The following is a 12,244-nucleotide window of genomic DNA, read 5'->3' on the forward strand; positions in this document are numbered from 1 at the left end:
CCCCAGACCATCAAGCTTCCTTCTCCATGTTTGACAGTTAATGTCACACACTGAGGAACCATCCTTTTGCCTACTCGACGGTGTACAAAAATCGTGCGTGATGAACCAAAGATTTCAAATTTTTATTCATCAGTCCATAGCACTTTCTTCCAGTCTTCAGTAGTCCATTTACGATGTTTCTTGGTGCAGGCAAGCCTCTTTTTCTTATTCTGATGTCTTAGCAATGGCTTTCTTGCTGCAACTTGACCTATCAAACCTGCAGCTCCAAGTCTTCTCTTTACATTTGAAACTGAGACTTGCTTATTACGACCACTATTAAGCTGTGCTTGAAGCTGTTGTCCTGTCGGCCGCCTATCACGCAAGCTGTTGACTCTCAGAAACTTCTGTTGTGGCTTTGGGTCTGCCAGACCTCTTCCTGTCAGTCTCCCCCAGTTTCTAAGTGCCTTTTGATAGTGAAGAATACTGTACTCACTGACACCTTGACTTTCTTCGCAATTTCTCTGTAGGAAAGACCAACATTCTTAAGTGTTATGATGGTCTGTCTCTCTTCCATTGTTGATTGCCTTTTTCCCGCCATTTTTATGGCAACAGACTACTTTCTGCAGTACAATACTGTTCAAATAATGCTCACGAGGGTATGATACCACAGTGTGTTCCAACAATACTTTTATAAAAACAGAGGGGGTTGTAAGTAATCCAGACAAGTTGGAACACCTGTGGGAATTGGTAGCACCAACTTTCAAAGCTTGATCAACCTCCATAGCTGCAGAACAGCTTTACATTTTTAACCAATTTCTTGTTCCCTGAAAAAGGCCTTTTTGTAAAATTCTGAAATGTACATTATTTCTCAGTTTTGGGTAACTTTTTTTTTAACTTCAGGCAGTTCACCACTTACCTTTTGTACCATTTCAAGCTAGTGAACTGCTAAAATTTCAATAACAAACAAAAAAAAAAAAAATGGGAGTTCTACTTTTTAACTTTTGACCGGTAGTGTGTGTATATATATATATATATATTTTACTGTCAGTCAGTTCCACCAAAATCCTCACAAAGATCGCTGAAAAGTTTTTAGTTTTTCCAAACAAAGACAATACAAATCCTGCATGCAACCAAACAAACATGTTAATATAACCCTTCTTTAGATAATAAAAAGAAACAAGCACCGAATACGACAATAAAAACTGTTTCATATCAGATCATCTTCAGTGTAATAACAGAAGGCAAATATTATCAATACAACGCAATCATTGAGTGAAAATTGTTCAATGAAATCAAAAAAAGGACTCCAACTTTTTATGAGCTTTACACATTTTGTATCTTAATGTTTTAAGGGGCAGGAACCTACTTCAACAACTGGGTTCTTGGGTGGAAGGTGGGGGAATGAGAGGAAGAATGAAGTGAAGTAGAAAACTTGGATCTGTTGGACCCGGAAAAAGTTGGATCTGGGTATATTATGGTCTTTGGTGAGTGTTTCAAATGAGGCAAATGTTTTCAGTTCACGTCAAATACATTTTTGGTTCAATATGTGTCCATATTTGAAGCTAATGAAAACGTTTAGGAGGCAGATGAATGGAAGTTAATGAAAGTGAATCTAGAAAATCAAAGGGTTGATCTACTCAGTGACTGACAGGAGAGATGATCAGAGGGGCAGAGTTTTTACCATCATCATTTGTATCAAATATATTGAAGAATGGGTAGAGTTTCTCAGTGAAGGAGCAGCCAGTAAAGGAGTAGATAAGAGCTTCAGCATCAACGTCATAAAAGGAGACCAGACCCTCCTCATAATCCACAAACACCCCCACCTTCTGAGGCCGAGACTTCAGAGAGAGAAGGACTGTAGGGCCAGCAAGAGCGTAGTACGAATCACCATCCATCAATTCTATCGTCCAGTAACCATTCTGAGGAGTCAGTGTGATTTCTCCCTTCCTGTTGACTGACTCTCTGGCCACTCCTAAAGTCCAATAAGTCTTCCTTTTAACCTGAACCTCGTAATAAAATCTTCCTGAAGAGAAACTCTGCTTTGCTAAGACAGAATCAATATAATCAAATCTCTCTGGATTGTCTGGGAGATTCTTCCTCACATCACCAGGTTTAACTTGTTTTCCATCATCAGACAGGATGAGCCAGGGATATGCTGTATCAGGATCAAGAGTCACATCCACTTCATACTGCTGGACCCTCATCAGATCAGACTCAGGGAGCAGTTTAATGATTAGTTTACTGAGTTTCTTCTGCTGAGCCACATAGAGCTGCTCCACCTCAGTGTTCCTCTTCTTCAGCTCAGAGATTTCCTGTTTCAGATCTTTGACGAAGCCTTCAGCCAGTTTCTCTGTTGTTGTCTGTTTTTTCTTTGATCGTCTCGATGAGCTCGGCCCGGCTTCTCTCGAAAGACTCCTTCAGAGTGAAGATCTGTCTGCTTGTGTCTTCCTTACTGAGCTCCATTGAGTGTTTGATCTCCTTCTGGATCATCTGCAGAATTTCAGCCTGTGTCTTGGACAGCTCGATCTTCTTAGCTTCATATTCTTCTTTCAGAAGAACAAAATCATGTTTCTTTTGTTCTGAAACCATCCAGGCCATGAAGACACAAATCAGACACAGCAGGAAGAACATCCAGGTTTTCAGTTTGGATCCTGAGTAGACGTCACGGGGAACTTCTTCTGGATCAGTTGAGCTGACTGTCTGAACTTAGCAGCCATCTCAGTGACCAAAGTGTTGACATGTAGCTTAGGGTTCATGCTAAAATCATTTTTACAGTTGGGACACTGATAGGGAAGATCAATATCCCAGTGATCAGTGATGCAGGCTTTACAGAAGTTGTGTCCACATGGTATGGTGACTGGATCAGTGAACACATCCAGACAGATGGAGCACAGAATCTGATCTTCAGTCAGCAGACTGCTGGCAGCAGACATATCTGAAAAATGTGAAAACTCAAAACTGTAATGACATCTTTTAATTTGTTTCAGAAAATCTCACTTTGACAGGTTGAATATTTTTAATTCCACTTCAATATTGAACTTAACACATTCATAATGATATACTGTGATATGTTTACCCAGTATTTGTCTTTATTATTTGTTTTTTTTTTGAAGCGCCTGACAGCAACAGCAATAGCAGCACTGTGATGTAAGAGAAGTAGTTAAACTCCTACATATTCGTGAATTTGCAATGCCGTGATTCCATGAACTAGCCAACAGTCTGTGGTTAGTTCACATCTTTAAAGGTCACCTATTATGCTTTTCTGTATTTTTTTGTCATATGTATAATGTTACAATGTCAGATTTTCATGTGAAACATTGCCAAAGCTTCAGATAGTGAGGTAAATGTATTCTAGAAAAAAATCCCTTGTTTGTTTTTCTAATACAGATGCAGCAGCCATGGGCAGTATAAGAAAATAAAGTGTTTTTTTAACATCTGCACCTTAGACAGGGAGGCTGAGAGGAAAGAGTTTGAAGTTCAAGGCTGCTTACCAAAGTGTGTCACAGTTATTTAAGTTGTTATTTATCTAGTTATTTATCTGACCTTTATAAGCAATACATTAATGTGTGCATTTTTTCTCAGTGTACTCACCACTGTTTGGCGGAGATTCGGCTGTTCTTGAGAAAAAGCTGCTGGATAAAGTTGAATTTTTCTTTCGAGAGAAACGGAGAGACTTGTCTTGACTGCAGCTCTGCTGTCACTCAGACAGACTTGTTTAACCTGCATTTCAGGAAATGTGACATTCCTCCTGTCAGTGTAGCTCTGTGTGGAAGGAGTTACTGCCTCTTTGGAAAATACCTTAACAAAAAACAAGATACGCTTTTGTTTCCTCTTCTTTCTTCTACAATGGAAGTGTACAGCAGTCTAAAGAACAGAAAAGTACAAACAGACAACACAGCATAATTGAAAGATTTGCAGAAACATACTGTGTATCTGATGCCTTTATAAGAATCCAAAGTTAGGCTTACTGTAAAATAAAAGAAATGGCAAAAAACGTAAACATAGAAAAAGGGAAAATACACAGCATTTTAAAATTAAATACAATATTTGTATAACCAAATAATTAGTTATACAGATGAAGCCATCTAAATATTCCCCTCCAAGCCAGAAGCCACAGTAATCACACCCTTTCATTCACTTAGAGGGTTTCACCATGAGGTGGCGCTTCCTTAACAAAGTGTAGTGAGTGACTTAAGCTATCATTTATTGTACATTAAATTAATCTTTACCACACTGAAGATATCACCCAGAGACATGTAGCCAATCCAGTTCATTCCAAGTCAATGATGTCTATTATACAGTAGGTATAGCCTACTGTAGTAATTGCTCTCTAGTCTCTAGTTAGTGTGTGTTTAGCTAGTTTAGTTAGTCTATTTAGTTATTGTAATTTAGCCTTTAATTAGGCCTGCATTTCTTTCTTTTACCCGTGCATGGTTAATATGTGGCTTATTTCAAAGGTTAAAGGCTATATAACCATGTTCCTACAGTGGTCATTTTACATACATTATAGCCAAATTAAATTATGTCTTGTCATCTTTACTAGTTCATATAAACTGAGAAAAATATTAATTCACTGTTCTCAGTGTTGTAACTTGGTAACAAGTGACCCACTGTCATGTTACACAAAACCCTGGGTTGGACCTGAAGTTACCTCAATTCCTCGAATCCATTTTTTTTTTTTTTTTTTTTTTTTTTTTTTTTGGGGGGCGAATACCAAATCCTCCTCCCATCCTTAGTCCATTGTGCTATTTTAGAAAAAATATTTTCACACTGCCACCCGGTGCAGTAACTGTTCTGATCATTTACACATAGGATGAATACTGTGGGCATATATACCTTAGTGTGATTTTGAATGACTGTATGTAGCCTTCAAGTGAGTGAATATTCTTAAGAAATATGAATTGAAACTTGGGATTGTTGCAACTGAACAAAAATGATACATTTGCTGGACCATACAGTCTCTTAAATGCCTTTTTTAAGAATCCAAAGTTAGCTCACTGTTTGCCTTTTGTTACTTCATTAAGAATGTAAATGGTACAAAGTCAGACAGAATACATTTCACATAACGTCAAAAAACACAGATGACAGACTAAAATAAATAAAAGAGATGACAGAAAAGTAGAAATAGAAAACATTTAAATAAACAGCATTTTAAATTAAATATTAGATAGATCAACAAATAATTGTTTATAATACTGAAGACTAGATACACTTTTCTTATTAATTACATGTTCCAGAGTATTTAAAGCTACATTGTGCAAGAATTTCTCCCATCTAGTGGTGAAATTGTATATGACTACCAACTGAATATGACTTTCTAGTCCCTAACATTCTGAGCATGTTTTAACTCCTACGGTGGCCAAACCCAAAATGATCTCTTAGTATCTCCATCGTTTCCACGCAGCTGTTCTAGCCACTCCAATATTAACTGTGGTCTTGTTGTTTTGCCTGTCGCGTTGTCGTTTTAATTCTCTTTTTAATCTCCTCCTGGCATTCATCACGGTGCCACTGAGTGTAAGAGGGCGAAATGCGGAGGTATGTCCCTCTTTGGTTAATGTATTATAAAGATGGAGGTATGTCCCTCTTTGGTTAATGTATTATAAAGATGGAGGTATGTCTCTTTGGTTAATGTATTATAAAGATGGAGGCGGGGAGAATACTTTGATTAGCTGGTGGAAGTAATTACACATGAATGAGCGCATATTTGTGAAAGAACAAAGTTTTTTTGCTAAGAATCAACTCAAAAATTACACAATGTATATTTAAGTAAAACAGTCTATTAATTTTTTTTTAAACAGAACTAAGTCTTGGCAAATTTAGATTTCTGTTCATGAAACCCGGAGCATGACATTTTATCACAAAATACAATGAATTCACTGCAAATCTGTGTGTTGTAGTAAGAAGCAAAGTTGAAAAACACATTGATAAGAATCTGATAAGGTAAGATAAGCATTTATTTTTTCCCTCAAGATAAATCTGTCTTTGGCATTCAAGATAAAACAGGTGACAGCACACAGCCTGTTTACACACCACATATTAGGATACATGTACAAACAAACTACAGTTAACATTCAGTAACACACACCAATCCATACACTCAGAACATACACACCAAGGATATTGCATGATACCCTGCAGTATACACCAATATATTGGACACTCCCCCTGAGTTAAAAGGCTGCGTATATGTACACCAAACATCACCAGTAAATATACATGTATTACATTAAATGAAAGTGAATCTAGAAAATCAAATGGTTTTTCTACTCAGTGACTGACAGGAGAGATGATCAGAGGGGCAGAGTTTTTAACCATCATCTGGATTCGTGCATCCCTGAAACAAAGACAGAATCAGTAAAAGTAACAGTAGGTTTACTGTCCCTAATGTCGGTGATGGATTTGGGGCTGTACTGTATATGCTGAGCATGACTCGTGTGTTTTAAATGGCTCTTCTTTGAGCTCATATCAGGTGTGTGAAAACATGGAGGCCACAATAACAAAAGATTTTCCGCTGTTTTCTTATGCGAGCATCCAAACAGCACATCGCCAGGTGTTTGATTGTGTTATCTGTAGGACAACAAACGGGAAAAGACACGGATAATGTGTTGTTTTTTATACATGGGCCTATTTATGAATCATTTTAAACATGTTATGTCTGTGCATGTTTCTTGGCAGAGGCATTTGTCCACAATAAACAGTTTATCGTCATTGAAATATGTGAAATATGTTCAGTGAACCAAAGTCGCCTCCATCAAAAGTCAGTTGTCAACAACACGTCGCCAACGGGGAACTCAGTTATCAAAATCCAGCCCGAGTTTCCCACCTCTGATTCCCACAGGACGTTACGTGAATGGTGACGTTTTCACCGGAAAAACGTTTTCCGATGTCCATGAACGCACGGTTAGTGTCTTCATTAATCAGAGGTGTGTTTGGGGCGTAACATGCAATCAACCAATCAGAGATCATCTCCCATTCATCAACCAATCAGAGATCATCTCCCATTCCCTTTAAAAGACAGGCGCGTTTGGACCTTGGAGCATTGCTGTTATGATGGAGGATTTACACCCTAATATTTTTATTTGTAATCTTCTGCATATGTGTGTGCTGCTGTGTGTCCCTGTGTGTGTAACAAGCATAGTGCGCGCTGTGTATAAGCCGCATTTTACTAATGCTCTGTTAACATAACAATGAAATGCTGCGTTATTGACTTTAGACCAGGTTTTTGTTGGTCAATCCAGCTGCCTCAAGATAGCAATACTCCCAGAATGCACCTGAACACACCTCCCTGTAAGACCTGCACGCCCAGAATGCACCTGAACACACCTCCCTGTAAGACCAGCACGCCCAGAATGCACCTGAACACACCTCCCTGTAAGACCAGCACGCCCAGAATGCACCTGAACACACCTCCCTGTAAGACCAGTCAAGGAAAGGGTTAACAGAAATGTAGTGTTGGCCAATCAGAGGAGGTTGTGCCAGACTCCCGCATTTGGCTGAGTCTCTATCTGATCTGTCAGAGGGAGAAAAGGAGACGGTTGTGAAGTTTAACGTTGGTAGTCCCCAGAGAAGAAGTTGGTCATTTCATGGTGCAGATTAGAACCCAAATTGAAACGTAAGCAACTAAAGTTGCTGAATGTTAGAACATTTTGTCAAATCGGTCGTTATTACTGTGACTTATGAAGTGTCAGGTTTAGTTCCATCATAGTGTCAAAAAACATTAGCTGATGTTGTTGTTCAGTAGCTCAGAGGTTATCGGCTAATTAAATTACTGATATAGCAGCTGGGGGGCAAGACATTGTATCCGTGTCACATTCTCATTAGGGGCTGAGCCCCCCTAAAGGTCTGATCCTAGAATCGCCCCTGTTACTGCCTCTGAATTGTAACTACTTTTGCGTTACTTCTTAATTATAATAACCGCTGCAGGTAGCTTGTGAACGGGATCAATCTTGTCTCATCTTTATTCAATTTAATACATCATAATTTATTTATTCACATATAAACATTGCTGAGCTCCTTAGCTCGTCCAATCAGTTCCTTTTAGCTATTCCTCAGTCTCAGCAGTGGTGGATGAAGTATTTAAATCCTTTACTTCAGTAAAAGTACTAACACCACACTGTAAAAAATACTCTGTTACAAGTTAAAGTCCTGCATTGAAAATGTTCCTTCAGTAAAAGTCTGTACGTATCAGGAAAATGTACCTAAAGTATTAAAAGTAAAAGTACTCAATGCAGAAAAATCCTCAAATTTACGATCAAAACAATTCTGTCGAACAACTAAGTGTTAAATCATCTAATCATAATAATTATTTTCATAATTTTTATAAACTTAATGTATTTTTGTGCAAAAATCTTAATGTGTAAAGTAACTAGTAACTAAAGCTGTCAGAATAATGTAATGGAGGGCGCCTGGGTAGCTCACCTGGTAGAGCGTGCGCCCATATATAGAGGTTCACTCCTCATTGAGATTGTGCTGACTCCTCCCATCCTCAGTCCATGAACCCAGTAAACACATGAATGAAGTAAACAGGGACTGTCCTTCCTTTGCTGTACCTGAAGTTGCTGCATTCAGGCTGCTGTCTGGAGATTCCTTCGTGCACAACTCGTATTCTTCCAGATGTTTCAGACCAGATGTTGTAACAGCGGCCATGTTGTGTATAGTTTAGGGTCCTCGCCACCACCAGACCAATCAGCATTGAACAGATTGAACATTTACTGTCAGTCAGTTCCACCAAAAACCTCACAAATATCACTGATACGTTTTTAGTTTTTCCAAACTTTATTTAGCATTTTTTTTAATAATAAGAAAAACAAAGACAATACAAATCCAGCATGCAACCAAACAAACATGATTTTTTCAGTCGCTAACAAGTATTTGTCCAAACAGTCACATTTTCAAAACTCTAAACACAATTAGCACAGCATCAGTCATTTTTGGCCATACAATTCACATATTTCATGTCTTTTTCACACAATATGCAGTCAGTGAACACATTTCCACAACGCTTACATTTTCTTAACAGACAAGCAATATCTCCCAACAAAATGATGGATTGTTTGTGTAGTATTTTTGAATGTTAACACACAACATCCCACAATAGCAAAAACAATTATCCAAACCTTAGATACATTATCTGTACAGTATCTGCTCCTGCAATGATATTAGTTCAAAAACAATATATCTCAGCTGAAAATAAAAAACAATTGAAAAATTGACACAGAGCTGATTCATGTTGGGTAAAGTGGGCCAACCACAGCTGATTCCAGTCTGGCTTAGACTCAGTGGCAGGGGTGATTTCCTACAGTTACTATAAAAGAAAGATTTTGAAGAGTGATGTTTTTGGAAACACAAAAAAAAATAAATGCGAGAGCGCTTAATAGCAATATAAAAAAACTGAGGAACTGGTCCATCTCAGTTTTCTTCTTCAGCTCAGAGATTTCCTGTTTCAGATCTTTGATGAAGCCTTCAGCCTGTTTCTCCGCTTTCTCTTTCTCTTTGATCGTCTCGATGAGCAGGTTCTTCTCTTTCCTGAGTTTCTCCTGCTCAGCCACATAGAGCTGCTCCACCTCAGTGTTTCTCCTCTTCAGCTCAGAGATTTCCTGTTTCAGATCTTTGATGAAGCCTTCAGCCTGTTTCTCCTTTTTTTCTTTCTCTTTGATTGTCTCGATGAGCAGGTTCTTCTCTTTCCTGAGTTTCTCCTGCTCAGCCACATAGAGCTGCTCCACCTCAGTGTTTCTCCTCTTCAGCTCAGAGATTTCCTGTTTCAGCTCTTTGAGGAAGCCTTCAGCCTGTTTCTCCGCTTTCTCTTTCTCTTTGATCGTCTCGATGAGCAGGTTCTTCTCTTTCCTGAGTTTCTCCTGCTCAGCCACACAGCGCTGCTCCACCTCAGTGCTTCTCTTCTTCAGCTCAGAGATTTCCTGTTTCAGCTCTCTGAAGTCTTCAGCCAGTTTCTCTGTCTTCTTGATCGTCTCGATGAGCATCCAGGCCATGAAGACCCCCATCAGACACAGCAGGACACACCAGAACATCCAGGTCTTCAGTTTGGATCCTGAGTAGACGTCACGGGGAACTTCTTCTGGTATCGGTTGAGTTGACCGTCTGAACTTAGCAGCCATCTCAGAGATCAAAGTGTTGACCTGCAGCTCAGGTTTCATGTTGAAACCTTTTCTACAGTTGGGACACTGATAGGGAGCATCAATATCCCAGTGATCAGTGATGCAGGCTTTACAGAAGTTGTGTCCACATGGTATGGTGACTGGATCAGTGAACACATCCAGAGAGATGGAGCACAGAATCTGATCGTCAGTCAGCAGACTGCTGGCAGCAGACATGTTGGCACTCTGAGGATAAAAAGTGTGAAAAACAAAACTGTGATTATTATATTAGTCATATGTAACATGTTAAGACTTACAAAAAAGCCTCTTAGGTTTACACCCAATATGTGTGTGTGTGCCACATGTATCTAACAAATGCTCAGCCGTCTACAACAATGTCCCATCGGAAGTCTCACTTTACCAGACCTTCCTCCACAGCGCTGCAGAGGAAGGTCTGACTAGTCCACACAACATTCCTGGTTGAGAGAAAAACGTTCTCTGGTTTATTGGCATTTCTGTAAAGCAATCACTATCGTCTTGGGTGGCGCTAAGCTCCAGACGGAGCCACGGTGCCTCTGCTAAATAGTCTCAGGAAGGAACTTCTTTTGGTGGAACGTTCAAAAGTAGTTTTAGTCGTGCAACAGAAAACTCAGATTGGACAGAAAGTCTAGCCAGCTGTCTGGATTTACCCTGCAGAGATCTGAGGAGCAGTTAACCATAGTTCTCACAAATCCACCGGAGGTTAGAACGCCAAAACAGAAAGAGGAAGGGGACGGACATTCGACCGAAATGAGTGAAATCCTGGAAGTGGAAATTCGAGGATATGGACCTATGCCTTGTCGGTTACCCCGACCCGTGGGGAGGTGCGAGGGCCCGTCCATCCCTTTTTGCAGCTTTAATGAGTTTATGATCTCAATCGCTAGTTTCAAGTCACAGCATGATGTTCATTTAGTAAATGATGGTCTCATTTATTTTAAAACAGACAAAACAGCAGGGGATGCTTTAGGACCTGTCAATCAGGATGGAGGCTTAGTGATGCTAACCATGCTAACACTGTGGACATTAAAATAGACCTCAAGTTGTTTTTGGCTGTTGTCCGTGTTTTCATCTTTAACTTTGACCCTCTCACTGTGTGTTTTCAATTCAGCAAAGTTAACTGGAACATTTTGGTTTCCTAGAAATGTTTTGTTCAGTATTCTGCCGGCCAAGCTAGTGGGTAAAAAGTGACAGAAAACTTGGGACAAAAAGGCCGGAAAAAAGCAACAAATGTCGAAAAAGAACAACTCATATTTTTACCCAGAAAAACAAAAAGTTGCATCTTGCACTGTCGACGGGAAGACAACACAAGGGTTAAAGGTGTTGAATGTAGGAGCCTCTCTTATTGGGAGGGGCGAGCTATTCCAGAGATTACCTCCTATTATTGACAATATGTTTTGTCCAGAAGTGGTGCGTCTAAAATGGTATCACACACATTACAAACTATAACATTTTTAATCCCACTTAAATATAAAACTTAGCTTATTTATTCACATTTCTTAGAAAGTGGAAGAAGAGCAGTTTTCAGAGAGGAACTTCCTGTCTGAGTAGAGCTGAGCTTTTGATTTCATACAGGAAACCAGTCAGAAATAAGTCTGTAAAATAGCTGGAGCTAAAGCTAACTGTGACTGCTCTCCGTCTAACTTTAACTAGTCAGAGTTAGTCACTGTGGATTGGTTTTACCATCTGTTTTAAAGTTCTGCCACAATTTACAAGTTGTTTTATCTAAAATTATGACTTTCATAGCATAATATATTTATATCAGATTCTTGTTTTAACTTTGAGCACGTATTTAGTGAGTGGATGTTGTCTCAGTGTACTTACCAGTGTTTGCAGAGATTCTGCTGTTGTTGAGAAAAAGCTGCTGGATTCAGTTGAATGTTTCTTTTGAGAGAAATGGAGAGATTCGCCTCGTGTGCAGCTCTGCTGTTGCTCAAACTTACTTTAATTATCAGGAAATGTGACGTTGCAGCGCTCCTCTTCCTCCTCACTGAACCTCTCAGGTTCCACCCTCTGAACTCTTTCACTTGCGTGCACATGCATTAACCACAACCACACAGAGAAAGCAGCTCACATACATTAGATACAAATCAGAGAAAAACATGACGAAGACATTTTATAACATGCAGCCCCATTAG

General features: G+C 39.3%; 1 protein-coding gene across 1 annotated transcript; it reads right to left on the bottom strand.

Moving 5' to 3' along the window:
* Nucleotides 1-1,616: 1,616 nt before the first annotated feature.
* Nucleotides 1,617-12,043, bottom strand: LOC114560127 (E3 ubiquitin-protein ligase TRIM39-like). The gene is made up of 4 exons (XM_028585278.1): nucleotides 11,931-12,043; nucleotides 9,263-10,316; nucleotides 2,677-2,914; nucleotides 1,617-2,394 (listed from the first exon to the last, which is right to left on the bottom strand). Exons 2-4 carry the CDS (start codon nucleotides 10,305-10,307, stop codon nucleotides 1,617-1,619), a joined length of 2,061 nt encoding a protein of 686 aa, XP_028441079.1. The 5' UTR covers nucleotides 10,308-10,316; nucleotides 11,931-12,043.
* Between the last annotated feature and the right edge of the window lie 201 nt (nucleotides 12,044-12,244).

The sequence above is a fragment of the Perca flavescens genome, chromosome 8 (assembly GCF_004354835.1).
Source record: "Perca flavescens isolate YP-PL-M2 chromosome 8, PFLA_1.0, whole genome shotgun sequence".
NCBI lineage: Eukaryota > Metazoa > Chordata > Actinopteri > Perciformes > Percidae > Perca > Perca flavescens.